We start from the raw sequence: 26,500 nt of genomic DNA, 5'->3' as shown, positions 1-26,500 counted from the left end.
CGTGGACAGCTGTAGGCTTGTACCGGTTAATGTTCTGTGCATTGTCGGACACATGCAGCCACTTTCCTGAAACCGCTTGCGAGACTGACAAGTCCACAGCACAGACACGACAGAGTAACAAGGCGGATATCGCTCATATAATTTTTTTTTTGAGAATCCACGCGCGAGAGGTGATGGATAGTCACAGTTCCAGTCACTTATTCAGTCATGTATTCACTTCGTTGAAACAAGAGAAGAAAGCCTCACTGATGTGAGGAACAGGACAGAGCAGGGTGCGAACTACGGGGGAGCTAGGGGGAGCTCGGCTCCCCTTTGACGTGCAATTTCAGTTTTGTGTAATGTGATCATCGTGGATTATTATGTGTAAAACTGCAAAAATATTCATGCATGTCGGCGATTTGAACCTAATTCACTTCAATAACTATACATGCTATATACTATACTATACTATACTATATTATACTATACTATACTATACATGCTATTCTTGTTATGAGCATCAAGGCGTGGCGGTGCGGCGGTGCAAATTCAACTCATGTTTAGGACATGTTAACTCAATGTTTCATAGAAAAAATATAAACGTTGGAGGCCATTAATCGGCGCGCAAAGTCCTTGAAATCCATTCTGCAGTAAGCATCATATAGCCATGGCAAAAAGAAAACAAGGCAGTTTAATTAATTTTGGTTTTACTAAGAAATTGTGTAGCGATGACGTTAATAGCACAACCGATTCACCTGCTGCAAGCCCTGTTAGTTATGGTGCGTTCTTTTTGTCCACCGAAGTCGTTTTACGAGTTGTTTTCCGGAGTTACGACCCGGAAGTTGCAAAAGAACGCCCCCGAGGTCGTATTTACGACTCGTCAAGTCGTCTGAACTCAGAGGACCCCAAGCTCACTTTCAAAGATGGCTACGTCGTGCATCACACGTAGTAAACATTGTGGTTTTCTACAATTTTAAGCCCTTTTGTCTTTGTTGTAACCAAATGAAGAAGTCGTACACATAGCGCTGTATACTGCTACCTATAGGCATGTCGCTACAGTCTCATTAGGAGTTAAATACCGCCTAATTAGTTATTTTGTAGCTTGTGCAGCTGAAATTGGCTAGAGACGCTCGGTTGCTATATGACAACAATGGCTTTAAGCCGAGTCTTGAGCAGAAAGCAGAGCAGTAGCCTAACGTTAACGTTAATCAAAACGTAATTTTCATGTATCAAACTGTGAAATATATGTGTGTAATATGTCAATAACTGGGTGAATAGAATCCTAAATGTTACTAAAAATGTTACAAAAATCCATCTTTTCTCCGACTCGTAGTATTGTGTGACAAAAAGAATGCAACAACCCGCGGTTATTCATTTTTCGACACGGATGTGACGTCACGCTCGAGCTACTAGTCGCAATTACAAGACAAAAAGAACGCACCATTAGCACACCTCCCCCCGGGGTGACAACACAAGGAGAAGCTGAAGAAATAATGTCCTCTCTAGCTGAAGATGATCCTAACCCCTCTTGCTCCTCTCTCCCGTTAAATTGGAACAACCAGCAGTGGAGAGACTGGAAGAGCCAATATACATGGCTGTTTTTAAGGATGGAAGCTTGCGGTGCGTCGCTAAGGTCTAATTGAACGGAGGAACTATGGTATTCTTCGGTAGCCTGAGTAACTTTAACCCGATGCTTTGTTTCTAGACTATTTGTGGCTGGCTGTTTGCAGTTTGACCTATCTATTCCTGTCGATAAACTATAATAGGGTAAATCCTGTAGTGCATACACTTGTAGATATTATGTATTGATAGGTGAAATAATCAAGCCTCATGTATCTTTGTAAGTCATTGTAAGTCGCAAGCGCACGACCCCCCCCCCCCACGTGGAAAAAAAGTGGGCTCCCCGAAGGCCACGGTATAGTTCGAACACTGGGACAAAGATACATATATAAATGCTCTCTGCCTGCCATATGCCAACGCTCCAGTAAATCCACTCACCCCGTCTCTGCCCAGGCATGCCCCAGCTGCCCGCACATCATTTGTTGACAAACTCCCACAGACAACGACTCACACGATGGTGAAATGGCGATTTATCCCTTTGAATGTGAATAAACGACATATTGCTCCTCATAACCACTGAAAGCTGTCAAAAAAATCTAACCCGAAGTCCAATTATTATGGACGTTATCTGACATTAAGCGTTTTTTTAAGGCGGCACGCATGCGTTGCTTAGGCAGCCGCCTAAGCTGCAAAGTGCTGGGGGACACCCTGATGTAAATTTAGTTACTTTTCCCATGTGATTGCAGTAGACATACAATTTAAAAGAAAAGAAACACAACAAATTAAATGTGGTTTATATGTCTTCATACAAAAATAAAAACATTTGCATCTAAAAACTGCAAAAATGACAAGCTTTGGCCAGCTTTCAAATACATTTAATTCAAGTATAAAACTGTTAAATAAAAAGAGCTTTTACATTTAGATTTAAAGTGCTGTACTCAGATCAAACAAAAAATACTGCTAAATGTGGTTTGAGGAGTACTTCAGATAGCAGGTTGACTGTTGAAACTGGGCACATAACTTCTTAAAATTAGGCCCTTTCTTTTTAGAACTGTGGCAACTACAGTCCATTCAACAGAACTTTTGTGATGTGTCAGAATCACATAATGGATACACATTTAGGTGTGTGTGTGTGTGTGTGTGTGTGCGTGTGTGTGTGTGTGTGTGTGTGTGTAACCAGTTCATAGTCCACCACTGGCTGGAATCTGTACATTCTTTTGCAGAAACAGAAGCTGGTCTACGTGTTTTGGAGTGAGCATGCTCCGCTGTGCAGTTACGATGTCTCCGGCAGTTGAGAACACTCTCTGACGCAACGGTGGAAGTTTAGAGCATTGAAAGAGAGTGCATTGGTTGACTGGCACGGTACTTTAGGTTGCTGTTCGTCCACGTCTTTAATATTAATCTTCGGGTGATGCCGTACCATGAGTTCTCAAGTTTGTTGTGTTTCCAAAATACTTAACTTTCGCTTTGCAAAGCCTGCATATAGCATGATGTGATGAAATGTGCGGCCAAACTCTCACCTTCAATGAGGATGGAGCAGGTTGAATAATTCTTTCTGTGAAGTTTGCCGTTGTTTGCGCCATCTAAACTACTTTCGCTGCACTCGTTCTTCTTCTGATTATGACAAAAGTGCCCAGGCATCGGTGTGAATTCGACGCAGCACCATTTCAGGACAATAGTGTCAAAACGAAAATAAAAAATGTTAATCGATTTTTGGAATTCTATGAATCGATTTTGAATCGGTAGAGCTTGAATCTCGATTCAAATCGGGATTTTTGCACACCCCTAGTAAAAACAATGACATAATTGTCAATTTAAGTGTTCATCATACTGACACCCACCTCTGTCATGACCTGATCTTTGAAAGCAAGGCAATGAATTTTATTGACTGTTAACCTAAGCTTCTCCCCGCCAGACTACGAGGAGCTCCAGTCTCCACCAGTTTAAACATCAGTTCCATGTCTGTTAACAGTGTTGGGTCGTGACCTGACCCCACTTATACCTTCACCTCTCCTGTCCATCTCTCTCTTCCTCCCTCCACCCCTAGCTCTACATCTTTCATCCCCCTTTGACCAAGTCACTCCCTGTGGGCCCTCTGCCACCTCTCTTTTTCATATGCACACACATATACATGCACGCAGGCTCTTGTTGCCCCATGGCTTAACGGTATTTATAACGATCTGACCCTGGGACCTCTCTCCGTTAATGATCTTCCGCCCCTCCCAACACAAACACACACACACACACACACACACACACACACACACACACACACACACACACACACACACACACACACACACACACACACACACACACACACATTGACAGACAATAACCTGTGCTCTTGTGTGCAGCATGTTTTTCTCCTTCCCTTTGTTACATTGAGATAATCTCAAACATTGCAAGTAATTAGACAACTTGAACATCCCAAAACTAACAGCTCAATTTCTTGATTGCAGAATGTGAGACGAATTTGGAAACCATGTCCTCTGTGAACAGCCCGTTGTCGAGGACTGTCAGCTGTAACAAGGCAAAATGGCTACCTCGTATTTAGTAATGCTGATATACAGTAGTCTCAATTTGAGGGGGGAACAAAACCCTTTCTACATTTAAGAAAATAAATAAAATGTAGAACTCTTTCAGTATTTACGATTAGAGTTTTCAAAAGAAACTGAAGGATTAAATTAGCCTTTTAGGTCAAAATCCTACTTTTATCTTCATTTTAGGCTCAAAAATAATAATATCAAATAAAAACCAAAAAAAATGATCCAGAAAAACTGCATTATCACAACAGGGCTTTTACATTTTCGTCTCTTTTTGTCTAAATCAGAAAATTGCAAAGAGAATTTGGTCCAAAGCAAATAGTTTAACAATATTTTTTTAATTCACCCCACAACTTGTGGTATTCATTGCTGCTCCCCCTTCATCACTCTATCAAACTTTATTTCTAAAGCACATTTAAAAACAAGCAAGTTGACCAAAGTGCTGACTCTATAGGGTCCATTCATTCAAAGAAGACACATTAGCGTACAAGTCTGATCTTGGACACAGAAAGGTGCTGCGGGAAGCCATTACAGCCCAACACACACACACACACACACACACACACACACACACACACACACACACACACACACACACACACACACACACACACACACACACACACACACACACACACACACACACACACACACACACACACACACACACTTAAAGCACATACACGTGTGCATATTTGCGCACAGAAAAACAAACTATTGTGCTCTCGCTCTCATTCCTTTTCTCTCTCAAGGCCTTTTCAATCCACATGAGTCACCAACACACACACACACACACACACACACACACACACACACACACACACACACACACACACACACACACACACACACACACACACACACACACACACACACACACACCTAGTTTCTCCCTCTCAATCAAGGCCCTGTCAGCAGCACTAGAGCCTGATATGAGGCCAGGAAAAGAGGAAACGAACAATGTCAACCAGTTATAATTCAGCAGAACCGACCACTTGAGAGGGAAAACATCATGTACACTGTATTTTGTGCTCATGGGAAATGAATCTCAACTCATAATACAATGTTTGCAGGCTTATGCTGGGTGTCTTGAAGAGGTCTGGAGGACTTTGTGTTCACTCACTGTGCGTGTGTGTGTGTGTGTGTGTGTGTGTGTGTGTGTGTGTGTGTGTGTGTGTGTGTGTGTAATTCTAAATGTTTCCCTGTCTATGATGAGACCCATGTTATAACTTGTCTCTAGTGTAATTTTTCTTCAACTGACACACGGTGAAGAGCTGATGAAAGAACAAGACTAGATGGAAGCATCCAATTATGATCTAAGAGATCCTTATACACACACGCACGCTTTTTCTCATTCACACCCCTAAATCAGTGAAGCATGCATAAATGAGTTAGAAGCGTGAAATAGTCAATCACTCACAAGCTTTTATTACAGTTCTTGTAGGACAATGCACTGAAAAGCAGTAATTTGCTAACCCCTCCATGCACCTGAGTGATTAAGATAATTTACAAGCATTGCTGGTTATTATTAAGTTATTCTATGTGTTAGCATTGGAAGCTCTTTCTCCTGTGATTTTATCATCTGCTAAGAGTAATTTCAAAGGACATCATGATGACAGAACAAGAAATAGTGGCAGTCACCACCCTGCATCCATTTAAACTCTGGCCCATTGGGACTGTGAAAAAGACACCACTTTGGCAAGTTGTTCCACATCTTTGTAACTTTGATCAGGGCCGAAGCACACTAATACACTTATGTAATTTGCAACAAGTCCTCTCCATGCCCTCTAGAACTTCTTCTGATCTGGTTAGGTTTAAGGAAAGATCACGGTTTTGGTTCAAATAAGTACTTAGCTAGGGTTAGGAGAGCTTCGTTGTCATGGTCACAATTAGGGTTGGGCGGTAATACGGTATACCGCGGGGTCTTAAAAATAGCAACGGTATCAGTTTCAATATCGTCATTAAAAAAAAATGCAATGCACTTATATAGGAGACAAGGATTAAATAGTTAATAATTAGTCACGGTAATACCGTATACCGCGGTAAGATAGGGAGGTTTGACGGTATCAAAATTTGGATACCGCCCAACCCTAGTCACAATAATAACCATGTAGTTAGCATTATGGAACGATTGTGGACTTGCGGAGGGAAACAGGAAACAAACAGCGGCCTCCTGTGTTAGAGACGTGTCCAATGTTTTGTTGACCCATCCATCCATCCCAACCTCATCCTTGCGTGTTTGGACAGGAGGAACAATTACAGTGACCAGTAATGCTTGCAGTAGTGTGTAAAGCATTGTGGGGCATATAGATGTTGTTTAAGGACAAAAATGTGAACATATCCTTTAAGGTTGTAAGTATTAAGGTGACATGTTAGGGGTTAACAGTGACAGAAGCCCACTCAGTCATGTTGTAAAGTGTTTTAGCTTTATTTCTGTGTGTCTATCCATATGTGAGAAAGATTGTGAGCATTGGTGTTTGCCAGTCTGCACTTGCAAATATAGCTGCTATTTAGTGCTGGTATTGTTTGCTTTGGCAATCAACCTAAAGACAGAAAATAACTGCAATGTCATGAAGGTGTAGCCTATTGTAACTGACAAACTTGGACTGATGGAATCAGCTTCATGGACTGTTTTCACGGTCTTAATTAGAAACTAATAACACCTCCGTTCTGTTGCCAAAATAAACAATTTTTCTGTAAAAGGGTTGGGCTCAGTGTCTGACTCATGCCATCACCTCTCTTCTGTTTTCAGAGCCTGTTTCCTGTTTTTACTGCATTTTTGCTTTCAAAAACGTCATTGCTGAAACATGAATTTAACATTCAGTGTTTTCTAACTGAAAAAGTGACCGAAATCAAATTTTTGACATAGAAAAGCGTACTTTAAGGAGATGTTTTACCAGATAATTGCAGCATAACAACTGAGAACACTGAATATGGATTGGCTTTTCTTGATTTTTACTCCACCAGGTTCTTAGATTACTGGCATACATCGATTTAAGGGCATACATTAATTCCCTCGGTTACCCTCCAGCTTTGTAGAAATACTCTTTCATCGCTCTTTTTCCTTGACTTCATCATTAAATGCTGCAGAGCCTGACCTAAAAAAATAACCCAGCACTCAAACATGAAAACAACCACTTTTGACAAAGTTCCTAGTGCTATTCCACAGGCTTGGCTCTCTTATGGGACTGTTCCAGGCTTATTTACTCATTTTCCACAGACGCGGAAATTTGCAAATTTGATTCTCATCCAAACAAGATGACCCAAGTCAGCACTACGGGAGCTGCACCTCCTCATCCACATATCCTACAAAAAGTAGTCTTAACTTTGTCAGATGCTGTTGTTGGTCCCCCTCTGACTTAAAGTGTTACAGTGCTGTTGCACATTAAGATGTATTTTTGGCCATTGCAATGGGGCTCATGATGTCAGGCCAAAGATGTACCTCACGCCACCTTCTACAGAGCAAGAAGGTTAGGTGGGGTGAAAGCCTGAATACAGTGGTGTTCTGACTGAAAACAGCCCTGCATTAAAAAATGGGGCTGTGTTGTTGAGTGAGACAGGAAATTGATTCAGTTCAGTTGGAGTAACAGATCCATGAGTTTTATGACTTATGAGCACTCAAAACACTGATCTGCAGTTTCTAATATAACGAGGAAGGATTTTACTGCTCTGGAAAGGTATCATGGAAGCAACAATTACATTTTTGGTCACAACGATCACCAGGTAAACAGCAAAAATACAATGTCACGGTAATCAAGTAATCTACTAGGAATGTGCATTGGCCAACACAGCGTCCTGAAACCTGTGTCAAACACAATGATAGTAACAAACTGTAACTCTATTTATATGGTCACTGAAAACTTAGAGGTGATTAGTGTTGCTAAAAACACACAAATACAAATTAGACTGTTAATTTTGTAGCTTACGCGCTCAAACTAATGTTATGAAATATATCTAATGTCTCTCTCTCCTTCTCTTAGATGTCTACTGTGATCAATAATAGCAACTTAACCTCCTCTCTTTATGATCTAATCTCCTCAATCTCTGCTAATAACAGCTTAACAACTTAAGTCATTCTCTTGTGTCCTCATACTATTAACATGGCTGCCGTCTCACATGCAGGACCTCATTGTAAAGATAAACAAACTGAACTCCTTCTCTCTCTGCTCTCTCAGGACCATCTTCGGTGATCAGTAACGATGATGACTCGGCCTCTCCTCTTCACCACGTCTCCAATGGCAGCAACACTCCTTCATCCTCAGAGATGGGCCCTGACGCGGTAATCATTGGCATGACCAAGATCCCAGTGATAGAAAACCCTCAGTACTTCAGGAGCACAAACAGCCTGCTCAAAACTGACACATGTGAGTAAAAACCTCATTTATCTTTAATGTGTACCCAAATCCAATATGTTAAAAATGTTTATCACTCCATTATGAGTTATACTCCCAAGTATTCAAGCTAACTGTCCTTTTGTGTGATACACGGAGGTTACCATGGCAACATCATTCCTGCTGTCATCGCATTGACCTTGGAGCTGCTGATGATAAGGGGATAATGGGAGAAGTGGGAAATAGAAAGTCTATTTATATGCGTGTGCGTGTGCGTGTGCGTGTGTGTGTGTGTGTGTGTGTATGTGTGCTCCAGCATACGTTTAGCACAAATCCATTCATAAATTTGAGACCTCCATGTGTGACTTATACACATACAGTACATTACCAGAGCCTAAGGCAGCAAAACATACAAGAGTCTGTGAGCCGTTAAAAAGAAATTGAGGGTGACCAACTCCCAATTTATCTAACAGCACAACATGAACACACCACAAATTCAACAAAGCAAGAGACAAAAGGGCAAAGAGAAAGTGTGAAGAAGAAGGAAACAAACGGAAATAGAGGAAAAGAGAAACATGAGGAGAACAGAAGGAGACAACCGTCAAAGACAGAGACAGACAGAGAGCACACAAGGATATTGACCTGGTCCATCAACATGACATTAGGATTATTGGCAAGTAATAAAAGCTTCTTCAGGCTTTGGCCTTGCGTTGCAGTAAATTGTGTGTGTGTGTGTGTGTGAGTGTGTATGTGTGTGTTGTTTTCTTTGAGGGCAAGGTTAAAGGAGATGTAACAATGTGGGGGGGGTTGGGGGGGTCGTGCAGTATAACTGAAAGATGGACTAGGATTTACAGCCCAAAGAGAAGAATGAAACAGCTAAGGATCAATGAAAGTCAATAACGTACTGCTGCGTATGTGTATGTGCCTGTGTGTGTGTGTGTGTGTGTGTGTGTTTTTTTAATATACTGTATTACAGCCATTACAACTGTTACTCTGCATACTTCTTTGACTCGCAGACAGGCAGCATAAATACTGAAAGTATCTGACCGATTATTTGGCACTCTGCCTTTTTTCCGACCCGAGCAACAGCCTTTGATGGAGACAGTTTGGCAAAGTGGCACAAGGTTGTATGCCAGGAACTTTAAAAAAATTGGCCTTAACCAGCTTTTGGCCTGTTAATATTGAATACATTTTCTACTTTAAAAGATGGCACAGGCCTCTTCCTGGCAGCAATAAAGCAACAATTACTCTACAGAGATGATGGATCCGTGTGTAATTACGGGAGCTATTATCTGTTTTGCAAAGCTTCAGTTGTGCAGCTTACCTCTGAAGTGAACAACTCATTAACAATATTAACAACAGAGTAGCTACCATTGTTGGAGAGTGTCACATGCATTAGCAAAGACTTGAAAAACACCCATGGACTGGCATAGGTTGTAACTACTGTGTTTGTGTATCTCTAACCCCACATATACAGTGCATGCATGTAGGCTGTTAGTGTGCATGTCAAGCAACTGAAGCAGGGCTATAGTGAGGATTATAGAAATACTAAGGTCATAAATTAATTTCCCACCAACAACCCCACCCAGAAACCAAAACAAGTGACTTAAGTATTTGTATTTTTAGGTTTTATTTATTGAGTGAGCTATTCAATTTGTATTTAATGTTAAGTTAACGTGACTTTCTTTAGGAAATTCGTCTACAAATCAACAACTGCTTATTAACTGAACTAGAACTAAAAGGACTGTCTCTATTTTCCTATACTTAGTATCAGCATATTTTCTTCTTTCCAGAAAACCTCTCTCTCTTTGGATATTCTGACCAATAAAGCAAAGCATTACATGTTATTTCCTAACATACATTTCTAAATACTGTGTTTATTTTGTTGGCCTTAAAGTAATAGTTGGACATTTTAGAAATACATTTATTTGCTTTCTTGCTGAGAGTTAAATGAGAAGATTAGCACCACTCTCATGTCTGCATGGTAAATATTAAGCTACCACCAGCAGCTGGTTAGCATTAGCCTGACATCGTCATACCAAAGCCGGTCTACGGAAAGCCATTCCACTCCCTATTCAGCCCCATTGTACCGGATTTTGGTTGCAGTTCCACCAGAGTTCAACTGGGGGTGATCGCGGTCCAGTGCAAAATGAATGGGACTCTATGGAGCTAGACGGCAAAATTTGTCTCTTTCGCCTGATTGTCGTTGAGAAACCTCAGATTTGATTGTAGTTTTTGCAAGTTCAACATGGGTTATAGGTCGAAAGTTGAATGAACGACTACTTATGTCCTTTTGATTTCTTACAGGGTGAGTCGTTGTTGCCCATTACACGCTAGCATTCTGCTAATGAATGCTGATTGGTCAGTGAAGGAGTGATTACGATCGGAGATCCCGCTTGACGGCATCCGAAGCAGAGCCTGAATATCAGAGTGAATATTTCGCTGTGGTCTTTAAAACATTAGCAAACCTCTTTCTAGCACGTGTATTAACAGAGAGAGCCTTACCTGTTAGCTGTGTTGTCGATGCCTCGAGAGAAAAAAGGAAGCGACTCAGAGCTTGCCGTAAAGCAGTATCTCTGGCCGTATATGTGTATGACGTCATTGACATTTTAAAAGGCTTTTTAGAACAAAAAAGCGACTTTAAAAAAATCTAACACACAGCAGTGTGTATTTTTTTAGCCTCCCCTTTTGAATGCAACATTCAAATTACTAGACAAAAAAATTGAGTTTTGAGGGCTATAGCTCCATAGAGTCCCCTTCATTCTGCACTGGCCTGTGAGCGCCCCCTATATGGAACTCTGGTGGAACTGCAACCAGTTCAGAAGCCGGAAGTAACGAGGGAGTGGAACTTCTTCCTATATTAGAAATTCTTTGGTCATACTCAGATTCTAACTGGAATGCAAACTTCCCGACCTTGAATGTTGTGGGTGGGGCTACGTTCGCCTGGTATTCAGGCTAGGTTAGCATAGCCTAAAGACTGAAAACAGGAGGAAACAGCTAGCCTGGCTCTGTGCAAAGGTAACATAATCCACCTACCAGCACCACTAAAATAATTAATACGTCAGTCCTAAAACCAAAGTGTAAAATGGAATCAGGAGTTATGTAGAGGACTATTTCTTGGCCAGGCACAGCAACTTCAAGGAGGCTAGGTGTTTCCCTCTGTTTTCCATCTTTTTGCTAACCTAAGCTAACTGGCTGCTGGCTTCAGCTACATATCAATCCCTTCATCTATGTCATATAGTTAATACTAATATTTCCAAAATGTCAAAGTGTTCCTTATGGGAGTCAAATTTAAACATACTGGGGCCCTATCATGCACCCAGCGCAGCGCAAAGCCCGACGCAAGTGTCTGTTAGTTTAAGACCGACACAGTTGTCAATTTCCCGTCCAGCGCCCATGTTGTTTAAATAGCAAATGCACTTGCGCCCATCTGTGCGCCCATGGGTGTGCTGGTCTTACAGGGAGGTGTGTTCAGGTGCATTCTTGGCATGTTGCTATCTTGAGGCAACGGAAAGTGATCGAAGTCAATAATCCAGCATTTCATTGTTATTTTAACTGCGCATTAGTAAAATGTGCCTAGGCTCTTACACAGCGCGCGCACACTATGCTTGTTACACACACACAGGGACAGCAGCACACAAACATGCAAAAGATTAAAAATAAAAATATTACAATGTGAAATAGCATTATGATATGATCTGCCGCGCACTTTCACTTCACGCACAAGCAGATCAGTTTCTTCTCCTGAAAATCTCTTCTTCCTGCTCAGCAAATCCGCCATCATAATAGCAATGCGCCAAGGTCCAAACGCACCTGGCTTATAAAGGGAATGGGAGATGACACCCTGATTGGTTTATTGCATGTTACGCCTAAAACACACTTATGATTAATTAAGACACTAAGTACAACCCTTTTGAACCATGCGCCTGGCGCACAGACCCTGTTTTCCACTGTTAAACTAGCAAAAGTGGATTTGTACACGCCCTAAATGCACCTGCGCCAGGGGTTTCATGCCATGCGCTTAGATCGAATAGTGGAATTGGCTTGGAATGTGTACGTTTATAATTGCATAAAGTAATTCTAGGTTCTTAGTGTCTCTCAATTTTTCCACTGTTTCCATCCTAGCAGATGTTATGGGGCTTGTATTTTTTATATTTAGGGAATTATGATTAACAGTGTTCTGGAAAATGTTTCTCACAAGGCAACACATGCGTAAAGTACTTGAAAAACACTTATTTACACAGACACACAGACACACACACACACACACACACACACACACACACACACACACACACACACACACACATACATACATAATAAGCTTATGAAAATGTAGGTCACAATTAGTTACACCTCCTGATAGGAGGGCATATAATTGGGAGCAGAGGCTGGCTAGAAGGAGGTGGAGTGAAAAGGAAAATTTTACTCATGACATCAACTGTATGAGGAATTTGATGGAGAAAGTCTCTATTGGTCCTGTTTTCAAAGAATCTGTCAAATATGATTGTGTCTTTGACATATCACATTGTTTGGTTCACACCAAATGTACAATTTCCAAACTGTTTTATGTCAGCATCCAGGGTCATGGAAAGATTTCAGGCAGATGAGGGAAGGAGGAAGCGAAGAAGAGGCAGATGGGGAAAAAGAGGGAGTAATTATGTCCCAAGACATTCATTTCTTTGGTTGTTTATAAGATGCTGATTAAGGAGGATAGGTGTGAGAGGTGGCTGTATAGGGAGCTGTGGAGAGATTGGAGGACAGATGAAAAAATATGGGAAATATTATTCCTTTTGATGTTAATGTTGTCAGCGCCATCATGAACAAGTGATGGAGCAACAGAATGGGGAAGAACATGTGCCTGGATGATAATGTTTAGAGGATGTTGATTAAAAAGTGATGGGTTTAGCAGATGAGGGGAACGGCAATAGAGAGAAATAAATGATGGAGCAGCGGGATGCTAAATAAGGAATGGGAGAGTAAGATAATGAGACTGGATGGAGGGATGCTAAATGAGGGAAAATGAGTGAATATGACAAGCATGGAAAACGAGTACTAATTAAGAAAAACATCAGAGAGTAAGAGTGTAAAGTTTGGTAAATGGGGAATAATATTTCTGTAGATCTTTATTAAAGATACTGATTGAGGAGAAGAGGGGTGTAGCAACTGCACACTAATAATGAAAGCAGGGTGGAAGAGGGAGTGTGAAATTGGCTAAGGCAGACAGCTGAAAAGCAGAATTAATGAGCGCTATGAGGCCATAACAAAATAAAATAACTTCATTTTAAAAAGTTCTTGATTGCTATGTGCAGCCATTATGAAAAATTCTTGAATACATGATTAAAAAATGACAGTAGTTGCAATGACACATTATAGATCTAAAAAGACAAATTCAAAAAAACAGAAGGAAAGCCGGTGAGAACGACACCAAATCTTCCTGCCAAAAAAAGCTCTGCACACATCAATGTATTTACTATTTGAGGGTGTTAATTAAGGAGAAGTGGTGCAAGGCATTTTCATGGGTGAACGCTTATTACACAACCGCATTAGGAAATGGTGCGGTGAGGTAATTAGCTGGTTAAATAGTTGGTAGTTGGCTTGTGGGTATATGGGTGTGTGCTGCTGATGCTGCAGCATAGGGAATTGTGGGTGCACGGAGATCTGTGACATGTGACCGAGTAATAGAATATAAACATATTTATATGAAAACACTGACTTTTAGCCACAGTGATACCTTTGCATACTCAATCCTTAAAACATTATGTTATAGTACTACAGTAATTTGCACATATCTGCAAATTGTGACAAGACATTTCATGTATTTTCTCTACAATAGGCTGTCTGCCCTTGGGCAGGGATGTAAAGAGTACTAGAATATTTTACTCAAGTACAAGTAAAATGAATTGTGTTTTGTAAAAGTAAAAAGTAGATCAGTAAAAATATACTCCTTACATTTTAAAAGTGAAATGGGGGCGGGTAAAGCGGAAGAAAAAAATGTACATGATGATGTTTTACTAAAGAACGTATTTAGGCTGCAAATAAATAAAATAAAATTGAATCAAAGTAAAGAATGCTACATTAAAATGTAAAGATATAACAGTTGCCTACACATCACACCACAGACTGCCAATATCCAAACCAACGATATATTCCTTTTTTAAGGCACACAACTGAATCAATTATACAACAGTCTTCACACATACAGTATCTCACAAAAGTGAGTACACCCCTGACATTTTAGTAAATATTTCATTATATCTTTTAATGGGACAACACTGAAGAAATTACACTTTGCTACAATGTAAAGTATTAAGTGTACAGCTTGTATAACATTGTAAATGTGCTGTCCCCTCAAAATAACTCAACACACAGCCATTAAAGTCTAAACTGCTGGCAACAAAAGTGAGTTCCCCCCTATGTTAAATTCCCATAGAGGCAGGCAGATTTTTATTTTTAAAGGCCAGTTATTTCATGGGTCCAGGATACTATGCATCCTGATAAAGTTCCCTTGGCCTTTGGAATTAAAATAGCCCCACATCATCACATACCCTTCACCATACCTAGAGATTGGCATGGTTTTATGTTGGTTAGCCTAATAGCTGGTTTGATTTGCATTGAGAAATGATTTTATGGAAAGTACCCCATGCTTATCTCTAGGTTTAGCAGTTTAGACATTAATGGCTGTGTGTTGAGTTATTTTGAGGGGACAGCACATTTACACTGTTATACAAGCTGTACACTTAATACTTTACATTGTAGCAAAGTGTAATTTCTTCAGTGTTGTCCCATTAAAAGATATAATGAAATATTTACTAAAATGTCAGGGGTGTACTCACTTTTGTGAGATACTGTACATGTAAATTAAGCAACATGACCCGTCAATCAGAATCAAAAGTAGAATAACACATCACCAAAACAGCTAAGAAAAACAAAACCTCCACAGCTGTTGCAGCCACAAACACATACAGCAAACAAAGAGCTGCACAGTTTTAACACATGTAGCCTAGTGCACACACACACACACACACACACACACACACACACACACACACACACACACACACACACACACACACACACACACACACACACACACACACACACCCCGTGCATGCAACGCTACTGTACGTTGCCTAGCGACATGATCGTTCTCCTTGGAAAAGAGTAGGTACAACCATCACGATATAACGATTTGTTGCTGGCTACAATTTCTCTTTGAACAATCTTCTTTAATCAACACCAATACACAGCAAGACCCACATACACTCTCTCTGGGTTGCTCACAGCAGACTCTGTCTGTCTGTTACACTCACACCTGTGCCCCGCAAAACAACAGCAGGTAGGAACCAAAAGGACTCTCAGGCAAAGGGGGCATGAAATAGTAAAATGTTAAACATGTAAATGAAATAATAGTTAAAGTGTTATTAATGATAATGGAATTATTGATGTATATAGCCTAATAATAAAACTTAATTCTGCAAGTCCAAAATGTGGAATGTTGATGTGGAATTATTCCTATTAAAATATAGCCTATTACTACAGGCTAGCTACTGTAACAAGATGACTATGATAAATCTACTTGTGTAGGCCTAAAGTAACTAAGGTAACATTAACTTTAAACCATAATGAGGTAATTATTTATCCTATTACATTTTTGCAGCACATTTAATAATAATATATGCACTTGGGTGCTTCTTGAACACACACACACACACACACACACACACACACACACACACACACACACACACACATACAACCTACATATTGCATCGTGGATGTGTTCTCCACAACAAGCTTACAGTGAGAATTAGATGATTTTTGAATATAATATGAGTTTCTTCTTCTTCCTCTGTCTCGCTCAAGGTATCTATAATTCTTTTATTTAGGGACTATATTTTTCTTTTATATACTTTCTTTTGATTGTTCTTGTACCTCTCTCTCTCTGCCTTTCTCTCGCTCTCTCATGTCTCCATATTGCTGGTAATTTTTTCTCTCATTGTCCTTCAGGTTGTGGCATGTTTTTGTGAGGTCTCAACTGTCCAACAGTGACCACATAGTACACTGTTTTCTTTGGTTGCCATTATTTTTTGTGTCTTCCTGTTCCAGTGTGTGGTCACTGAGACTGTGTCTGGTTATCTCTGCTTTACATCTGTGACAGTAGAGAGATATTCTGCTAATTTTGATGGCTACATTTCTAATCTAGTTTGGTTTTTAGTTTCTTCTATTCAATGTTTAATTACATTGTGTTATAATTTGCTTCACTCTGATTGCTGTTTGAAGTGCGGTGTTGTTGTGAGGCTGGTCAGACTGTGTCTGAAAGGGGGCAGTTAGCCTCAGTACCAACTGACATAGGGGACGTTTCTCTGGGCTCAGCTCTTGAGTTTGAAGGGCTTTGGAGTGGAGGGTGTTTCTGGGGCTGGATTTCAGGTGGTTAACAAAGTTGAGCATTGTCTTTTGAATGTTAATTCACAGTGGGTATCTTCGTAATTCTGCTCTGTTTGTTCTATTTGTTGGTGTGTTTCTGTGTACGTGTAAAATGTATCTGCAGAATTCTGCATGTAAAGATTTTGTTGGATGTTTGTCCCAACTGGTATAGCTCTGATGACTGATGACCCATACTTCACTACCGTTCAACGCAATGGGCTGGATGACCTTATCAAATATTTTAAGTCTGATTTCAATTATAATGTGTTCTCTTATTTGCATTTAGAGCTTTTCAAGCTTTTTCTTTTATTGCAGTCACTGCAATGTTGAAACTCCATGATGCGGTTATGATTATAGCAAAGTAGATATATCATGCTATGTTTAATGATATGATCATTTATGCTGGATTGGCGTTTGTTCTGCTTACATCTGGGGGCATTTTTGAAAGATTATGACATTAGTTTTCTTCATATACTGCCAGGGCCTAGTTCTGACAGTACCTGTCTACTATATCCAGCTGTTGCTGTAGTCCTTGTTCAGTAGGAGACAGTAGAACAAGTTCATCAGCATAAAACAAAGACTTCACCTCTCTATGCATTGGTAGGACACATTGATCCAACTCAACAGCAAGTTCATTTTAGTTAAAGTAAGTCAAAGTTAAATAAAGTCAGACTTAAATTGCAACCCTGCATTCTCTGGGTGAAGAATTCAGTTTGTCTCCAATTTTAACAGTACACTTATTTTCCATACATTTTAAAAGTCACAGTTTAAACGTCTGTAATAGAGCCATTCATGCCAAATGAAAGAGTCAAAAGCTTTCTTAAAAATCTATAAGGCAAGTGAATGTCTTTACCATTTCTTGTTTGATGTCCATGTTTGTTAATTAAAGTGTGAAGGGTATATACACGGTCGGTGGTGCTATGTTTTGGGGGAAAGCCAATTTGACTTTTACTCAAGAAGGAGTGTTCGTCAAGGATATCTATAATTCTTTTATTTAGAGGACTATATTTTTCTTTTATAATACATTGATCTGTATTTGTTTGAATTATTGGTATGTCTTTGTACAGCTTTTCACCAGCCTTTCACCAGCCTTTCACCAGCTTTTCAAATGTCACCATATTGGACTGGTAATCTCTCTCTCTCTCTCTCTCTCTCTCTCTCTCTCTCTCTCTCTCTCTCTCTCTCTCTCTCTCCCCAATATTGGGTTATGGTGGACCTCAGTAGCTCACAGTGTAGATTGATGCAGCTTCTGAAAGTCTAGCTGGGCTTTAATGTGATATTCTGAGTGGACAGCTTTTCTTCAAATGCACCTCTTAATCACATCACAGATAAATCTCAGCTCTTGGTGTGTGTGTGTGTGCTCAAGACGTACCCAACTGCATGTAGTATGGGCTAATCTGCTTTCTTGCATGCAGACAGTTCATGCAGACATTTGGCCCACAGTCAAAAAGACAGGGCTTAGCCAGGTTATAGTAAGGGCACCACGCTGTTAATCGTTCTGTAGAATACAATCTTGTATCATCACAATTTTTCAAAAAAATAAAAATAAAAATCATCTGGCATGGAGTCACGAGTTACTTAGCAACAGAGAGCAGATTTGTCGACTCTTATCCAACTGTGGGTGAGCAGGCAGGGAGATTACGTAGGCTACATGAAACAAAGAACTAAACGGTTTTTAAATTTACATTACTGTACAGTGAAAACTTACTTAAATTAGTGTATGACAAAACAGAGAAATTATGAAAGTATGAAATCCCCCATACATTTAACATATTTCCACACTTATTTGATAGAGTAAGCACAACCTGCAGCTACTGTATGTTTTTAAACAAAGATACATCTACAATATGATATGATATTTTACATATACTTGTATTTTAGTTTTGTCTTGCTGTTCTAAAGTCACACATACTAAATAGACTAAAGATTAATTAAAATGATGTTTAGTATGATCACGGTTTAATAACGGATGTCTATTTGACATAATGTGTCACAACATTTAGTTTTTTTGACCTTATGTGAACTAACGTAGTGTTTCTAAACCAAGGTGGCCACCTTTTAAGTGGAGTTCTTCTCATCTTGTCTGTCTTTCCTCTTTTCAACAGTCGTCCAGCATATCAAGAGACACAACATTGTGTTGAAGAGAGAGCTGGGAGAAGGAGCCTTCGGAAAAGTCTTCCTGGCTGAGTGTTACAACCTGTCACCTGACCACGAGAAGATACTGGTGGCTGTCAAGGTAATTTGAGGGCCTGCTGGTCTTATTTTCACTGTTTTTACGGCAACAAACACATTTCAAAACAGAGAAAACTTTCAACTGTAATGCAGATTAAAGTTACAAGTCTACACATTTCATAGAACAGCAATATCCAGACATGACCCAAACACTGTATAGCTATGAAGGAGACTTAAAAGAAATGAAACACCATCCGGTCTGCATCACAAGGAATGTATTTCAAATTAGTCTAGTTTCAATATGAGATATTTTGAAAACCCCTGCTCCTACAGAATGATTGGTGGCACCAAAATAAAGCCCATAATGTTATTGTTTTACTGAAGTTATTGTTTTCTCGGTCATGTTTTGCAATAAGATCTGCTATACATTTGAAATACTGAAGATTTTACAGTTATGTTCCCAAAATGATTACTTTAGACTCCTTGTTTGCTATCTCCTCACCTCCATTTCCTCTGCTATTGTTAGAAACCCATTCCTTCAAGAGTTTCTCTTGAAGGAAAAAGGTGGAATTACATTCAAACCGCTGACTTCCGGAATCAAATTGAATGGTTTCCCAGGGAGCATTCTCCCATCACATTTATCCGTCTATGCATCACTCCATCAAGGATGCTTTCTCTCCTGGTCTGCGGTGAAACACGATCAGATTGGTGGAGATCTTCTCATTAACAATACATGACCTGTGAGAGAGACCCCCCCCCCCATCCTGTCCCCACTTCCTCTTCTGTCTTCCACACCTCACCTCTAACTCTCACCTGCAGTACTTTTTCTCTCTCCTCTGCAGTCCTTCATCCCGTGACTTTCCTCTCCTCAAATCATCCACCTTCTTTTGTCTAAACCGCTTGCTTGCCTGCTGATGTTTGCTGCCAGCTTAGCTCGAGCTCAGTCTGAGCTCTCTGTAAAATATGCACCTGAAACTCCCAGGAAGCACAGTTCTCGGTTGAAGAACAAGATGCTGTGTGCGTTGCTGTGCCGCATGTCAAATCTGGTAAAACATTATATTATCAGCAGTCAACTAACAGTAAAAAATAAAGTGTAATTCTCAAACTGCCATATGCATGTAGATGAATCATTTATTGTAACGTCATTAGAGTCACTTCATTGATTTAACTCTCTCTCTCTAATTCATCTTATTTTTTTCAATTAGCTAATGTACCACCTGCTTATGGCACACTCTTCCTGCTCTTTTCGTCCTCATCTTTTTGTAAACTGGTATGACTCACCGTTTCTTTACAGTTGTCTTTTCCTCCTCCGTGTTGCTGCATCAACACAAAGACGATGTGATGAAAGCAGGGTGGTATTTCAGAAAGCAGGTTTAACAAACTCTGAGTTTAACCCTGATGTCTGAGTTGATTTACCCTGAGATGGGAAACTCTGAGTTTTCGGTTTCAGAACAGCTGATATGAGTTGGTTCAATCAACTCAGAGTAGGTTCACCACCACAATAAAAAGGCAGCATGAATGTAGCCATGATTCTACGATTCACCATGGTAACAACCACAAACAAACGGGTCGGCGGAAATACTCATGCGCACATACAGCGAGTAAAAAAAAAAGCAACACAGCGGCTGCTGCAAAAGAAAGAGAATTTGCGTGGGAGAAAATTGCTAGAGTAAATGCGTATATTCCAATATAGTGTATATCATTTTTAATCATAAGTAGGCCTATAGCCTAACATTACTGGTGAAATGGTATTGAACCTATAATCTATTTCATTTATGTGCAATCCTGCTGGCGAAAACGTCCTAGTAGGCTACTAATCCCATTCTGAGGCTGCAGCACCATCATTAACAGAATTATAATCCATAATCTTTTATTTCAAAGGGTTTACATCATTCACCTGCAATACTGTGGAGCTCCTTTTAAAAATGTTTAAAACACGTTTCAGAGCGAGTCACACTCTTCTGACGGTGCTTTGCTACTGCGGCTTTACTAAAATGCTCCGCATCACCAATGTTGTAAAGACAAATGCCGATGGCAAAAAAACGTAATGCGACACAAATAATCTGCTGGGATGTAAGAGCTTAGATAGGTGACGTTAGTGACATGAGGACGGATAAGGTTATGTAGACTATATATCTAATAGGGAGTTTTTCCTCACCACTGTCGCATTGCTTGCTCTTGGGGAATTATTAGAATTGTTGGGGCTTTGTGAGAGTGTGGTCTAGACCTAGGCTACTCTATCTGTAAAGTGTCTCGAGATAACTCTTGTTATGATTTGATACTATAAATAAAATTGAATTGAATTGATCGACTGGGAAGAAAAACGATAGGCCTACCGCTCAAATAGGAAGTTATCTGAAAATTAAAATGTCGGGGCTACAATATCATCTCCCAACGTATGTTTAACTCTCTGTGAAGTAAAGCAGCTTCTTCATCAACGGGATCGTCGACAAAAAAAGGAAATGCCATGTTTTGAGAAATAAAATGTTTTAATAAACCAACATATATTTTTTTTTATTCATGCCGATAACAAACTGCGTTAAAATGCGCCTGATATACAGACTAAATGAATGAATGAGGAAATGAAAGGGCGCTGTGTCAGAGGGAGGAGACTGAGACAAACTCAAGGTTTCTTGAAGAAAACCTGCTCCCGACCAGGTTAGGTTCACAGGCTCAGTTACCATAGTAACTGACTCTGAGGTGAAGTGACCTCTCTTTCTGAAACAGAAAACCCAGTTTCCCTCATCTCAGGGTTAACAAACTCAGAGTTTTCACTAAACCTGCTTTCTGAAATACCACCCAGGTCTTTTTCAAAATAAATGATGACATTGCTTAAAGGGATGGTTCATCCAAATTACAAAACAAACTCAAAGAGGATATCTCTCTTTTTTTTTTTAGAAAGTTAGGTCTTTTTTAAATGCAGGGAGCACCACAAACAAAATGCCTTTCATCTCCATTGTACTGGGGTGGAAGCAGAAATCTTAGAGGCAGATTTCTCAAAACTTGGACAACTAAAACCAAAGCATACATCATGATGTGGGAGGACATGAAACAGATTCTTTTGTGATTTGATGACCATTGTTAAAGAAACGTGAACAGAGGACACAAATCAATTAATTAAAGTCATACAAATGACTTCGTATTGAAACTGTAATATATCAGTTCATTTAATTATGAAATCTTGCTTCACAGTGATTTAGTTTCTCTTTTGCTAACCTTCTGTAATTTAACTTAAAATGTGTGCAACATGTTGGTGGGAATATAATAATAATGTGCATGAGGCAGATCCAAGATTTGTCAGTGCATTTAATCATCATTACAGCCTGTTTCCCCACCATTCAGCATAAAGAGAGCATGTCCAGCTATTCAACATTGTAGGAAGGAACATCTAGCGTGTGTACTTTTGCTTTAAATTGCCCCACCCCCCTCCCCTCATGATCACATTAATCCACACATACATACTGTACTTATGTTGCACTCTGTCATGCATGCTACATTAAAGAAACATGTACACCACATTACAATAACCTACACTCACTAATAGTCCTGGTTTTAGAGTCGGCTATCAATCAGCCAGTCAGCCATAATACCGAAGCCAGTTTTTCTTGTACTGTATATCACAGAGGGGCCATCGATCACAGGCACACTTTAACACATGCACATACACATAGAAATACACACGCCTATACACGCTTACACTCCTGCATGCCATCAATCATGAGCACCTTTCAATAATGTTCACATGTAAATGTGAGTCACTACAATCCCGGGCTAGAGGTTGTTGATTGCTTCTTATTTGTCCAGAGACCTGAATGTGCACAGACTGGATGACTAACATCCAATGCAATATTATGGCTTTTAGCCTGGGAATTAATGCAGCATTGACTTCAGGGACTCAGAACGTGATAGGTAGATGTTTCTGGCTCACAGGAAAGTCTCTAAATTCAACATTAATATTTGTTTTACTCTGGTCATTTGATACACCGAACAGTTCAGTTGAGTGAGTGCGTGTGTTTGCCAGGAAAGAAAGTTTTTGTTTTTCTTTAATCACATTTTGTATCCCACATTTCCTTGTGCCTGGAGCACACAGTTTGAGCTCAATACAGTACATGTGCAGTATAAGTTGTGAATTCAGTGTATTTAGGCTTCAATAGACTATCATCAGTCAAATGTGGATAATGACAAAAGTAGTCATGCTATATGTAGTGGCCTGTAAGCATTTTAGTGCCACTTTTAATAAGTCACTCTTTTTTTTAAAGGTTTATGAGTTGTTAATAGCTTAATTAATACTTAATATAAATTGTTCACTAATAACAAAGTCTGGGATGCCAGGTTATGGTAGGTGTTTTTCCTCCTTTCAACACTTGCATTGCATAAACTCAAACTGAAAGGTCTAACTAAGAAAGGTCTAACTAAGACTTTCACTCTCATCGGAGGAAAGTCAACTCAGATTTTCCATACATGATGATGGCCAATATCACATTTCAAACTGATAACGGAGTGTATGCTTTCATACAGTATTCATACTGTAACAATCCATCATATAATCATCATGTAGTATCGCATTACATCCTGTTATATACATGACCAAGCATTTGTTTGATCATGATACATGATTGGCTGAATATATGAGTGGACGGAGTTACAGTCTGTCTCATTTTCTGGTATCTCAGCATTCTAGCTGAAAGGTCACGGGTCATTTCCTTCTTCCTGAGCTTTCTTAGCGATTTCTCCTTGTCCTTTAAACCTATATTTGTAATAGGAGCTTCTATCTGTGCTGTACACATTATACAAACACACACACACACACACACACACACTCGCAAGTTGGAAAGCGAACGCATATCCATGTCATATAGGAAGACAATCAATTATTAATGGAGGACAAGATACATTTTCTATATTTTTCTTCTTTGGGTCACTCTCTCTCTCTCTCTCTCTCTCTCTCATATAATTGCATTACACAATCTTCCTGACAGATTTCCTGATTCATGGAAGGGAGAAAAATATTAGTTTCAAAGGGAACCAGGGATTATAATGAATTTACTTTGCAATTGCTTACATTAAAATAATTCTTTTCCTGCTCTGCCATTGTATCAATCCTTGCACGTTGCCAGTAATTTCACAGTGTGTGTGTGCCGAGTTGCTGTAACTCATTTGTACATGGCAAGACACTTGTTTTTCTTTTCTAGGGGACATCAGCCAAATACATTTGAGCAGACTGGGTGTAATGTGAAAATGATTAATTGGCAATAGTGTACGTGGCATAATGTGTGAGTTTTTCATTTGTCAGTGTATTCAAATGTCACTTTGTGACTCTGTGTGTGTGTGTGTGTGTGTGTGTGTGTGTGTGTGTGTGTGTGCAGACACTTAAAGAGGCCAGTGAAAATGCCAGGAAGGATTTCCACCGTGAGGCTGAGCTGCTGACCAACCTTCAACATTTACACATTGTCACTTTCTATGGAGTCTGTGTGGAGAGCGACCCTCTCATCATGGTATTTGAGTACATGAAACATGGAGACCTCAACAAGTTCCTCAGGCATGTATTTTTTTGCTCTCTAAAATGTCATCATAAAAACAGAGGCATAAGTAGACAAAGATTGTACACTAGACGTTTCCTCTGCTATTTTTAAGAGATCCAGCTCCATCTTCTAAACACTCTCTCTTAGAGGGGTAGATTGTATTATTTTACATGGTTGATTTGCAACATTGCACAGGAAACAACATGACTCGAACAAACAATAACCAGGCTAACTTGACAACTTTCCACCTGTTCCCCCTCCTGTCCCTCGCAGGGCTCACGGTCCAGATGCAGTTCTGATGGCAGAGGGTCAGACCACCAGACCTGTCGAGCTGACCCAGTCTCAGATGCTGCACATCGCCCAGCAGATAGCATCTGGCATGGTCTACCTGGCATCACAGCACTTTGTGCACCGCGACCTGGCCACCAGGTTTGTCACTTTCTTCCTTATACACTCTGTGCCTATTTGTTTGTTATTTGTATTATTCTGTAAAACAGCAGATATCTATGGTCTATGATTGGCTGATTGACCGATTTCTACAGTGACTTATTTTTTCAGTTATTATTCAAAAATATTATCAATTCTGCTACTAAACTTTTGCCAGGTATAAAAACATAGCATATGGTAGAGGTTTCAAGGTCTCAAGCTATGTAAACCGACAGCTTCATTTATAAAACAAGGAAGTACTCTCATATTGATTTATGACCACTTTAGGACAAGGGAGAACACTTCACTTTGTTTGATAACATTACAAGTAAATTTAGGCTTTTCTGCTGGCTTTCCGACTCATTTTAAAAAAGAAAAAGAGAGAGTTAGCACGAGCCAGCGGCCACACTGAACTGCATTGGCTGCGGAGATGTTGGCTCTGAGCTCAGGCGAGCGAAGACAGAGCTGAGGAACGGAGCTGTGAATGAGAGAAATAAAAAGGTTGCCCTTATAGTTTCATTCTCCTCCTCTGCATTACATTCACACCTGTGCAGCAGTAAACAAGGAAGTAGGCTTCTAGTATCAATTTATGACCATTTTAGGACGAGGGGAGAACAATTATTTTCTTTGTTTGATAAAATTAAAAGTAAAGTTAGGCTTTGCCGTCAGCTTCCTAACTCATTTAAAAAAAAGAGAGAAAAAGAGTGAGAATTGCGCAAGCAATCACCACATGGAACTGCAGATTCGACGTGTGTCTCGGGCCAGCATGAGAGAGAGAGAGAGAGAGAGAGCACGGCGGTGCTTTGAATGAATGACCATTTCAAAAGTTTTTTAGATGAACTGAACTGCAGGCTAGAGAATGTGTTTGCAGCGACCAAAAGCAGACTTCATCCTGTCATGCTGCTTAATATGTCAGCGGACTATTTTGCATTATCTCCACGGGTCTTCAGCCCGCAGTAGGAAACGCAGACAACATTGGGCTGAAGGAACCTTTTAGTTGCTTTAAAATAGTTCTGTGGACCTGTTGAAATGCACCTTCTGTTTGTGTTTGGTTATGTTATGTATATAGGAACTGCCTGGTGGGCGAGAACCTGCTGGTAAAGATTGGAGACTTTGGCATGTCGAGAGACGTCTACAGCACTGACTACTACAGGGTAGGTGTACGTGTCGATATCTTTTTTGGTCCTTCTTTTAGCCTGCCTCTTCCATGCTGCATGGGTCCCTCTCTGCTCCTCCCTTGCATGAGCATGACTGACCAATTCCATTGGAGTTACAGTAAGAAGCTTGCTGTGGGAGCTAGTGCAGTGAAATTAAACACAGGCTACATGTAGCTCACTGTGATGCCATACTGTATGTAATTAAATATAGGGGGAGGGAGGATAATTATCATGCTTTGTTAGGTCATACTGTGTGTAAAATAAGGGCTGTTTGTTTGGATAACTACTGTAGCATTTGTTTTGCATTACAAGCACCAATATATATTTGATACACTCAATGAAATATAGACTCCAATCTACACTCTCTCACTCCAATGAAA

At 40.0% G+C, this 26,500-nt stretch overlaps 1 protein-coding gene across 3 annotated transcripts in view; it reads left to right on the top strand.

The window, feature by feature from the left end:
• Positions 1 to 26,500, top strand: part of ntrk2a (neurotrophic tyrosine kinase, receptor, type 2a) — a 104,491-nt gene that overhangs the window by 56,899 nt on the left and 21,092 nt on the right. For 2 of the 3 annotated variants that reach the window (XM_039803631.1, XM_039803633.1), the window contains 5 exons: positions 8,261 to 8,449; positions 18,949 to 19,079; positions 24,382 to 24,554; positions 24,811 to 24,966; positions 26,033 to 26,123. In XM_039803631.1, the coding sequence (XP_039659565.1) occupies positions 8,261 to 8,449; positions 18,949 to 19,079; positions 24,382 to 24,554; positions 24,811 to 24,966; positions 26,033 to 26,123 (740 nt within the window). The remainder of the gene's footprint in view (positions 1 to 8,260; positions 8,450 to 18,948; positions 19,080 to 24,381; positions 24,555 to 24,810; positions 24,967 to 26,032; positions 26,124 to 26,500) is intronic. The other variant, XM_039803632.1, reaches the window with a different exon arrangement.

Source organism: Perca fluviatilis, chromosome 6, assembly GCF_010015445.1.
Source record: "Perca fluviatilis chromosome 6, GENO_Pfluv_1.0, whole genome shotgun sequence".
NCBI classification, from domain to species: Eukaryota; Metazoa; Chordata; class Actinopteri; order Perciformes; family Percidae; genus Perca; species Perca fluviatilis.
Note: the sequence above shows the minus strand (reverse complement) of the source record. Positions and strands in the feature narration are given on the sequence as shown.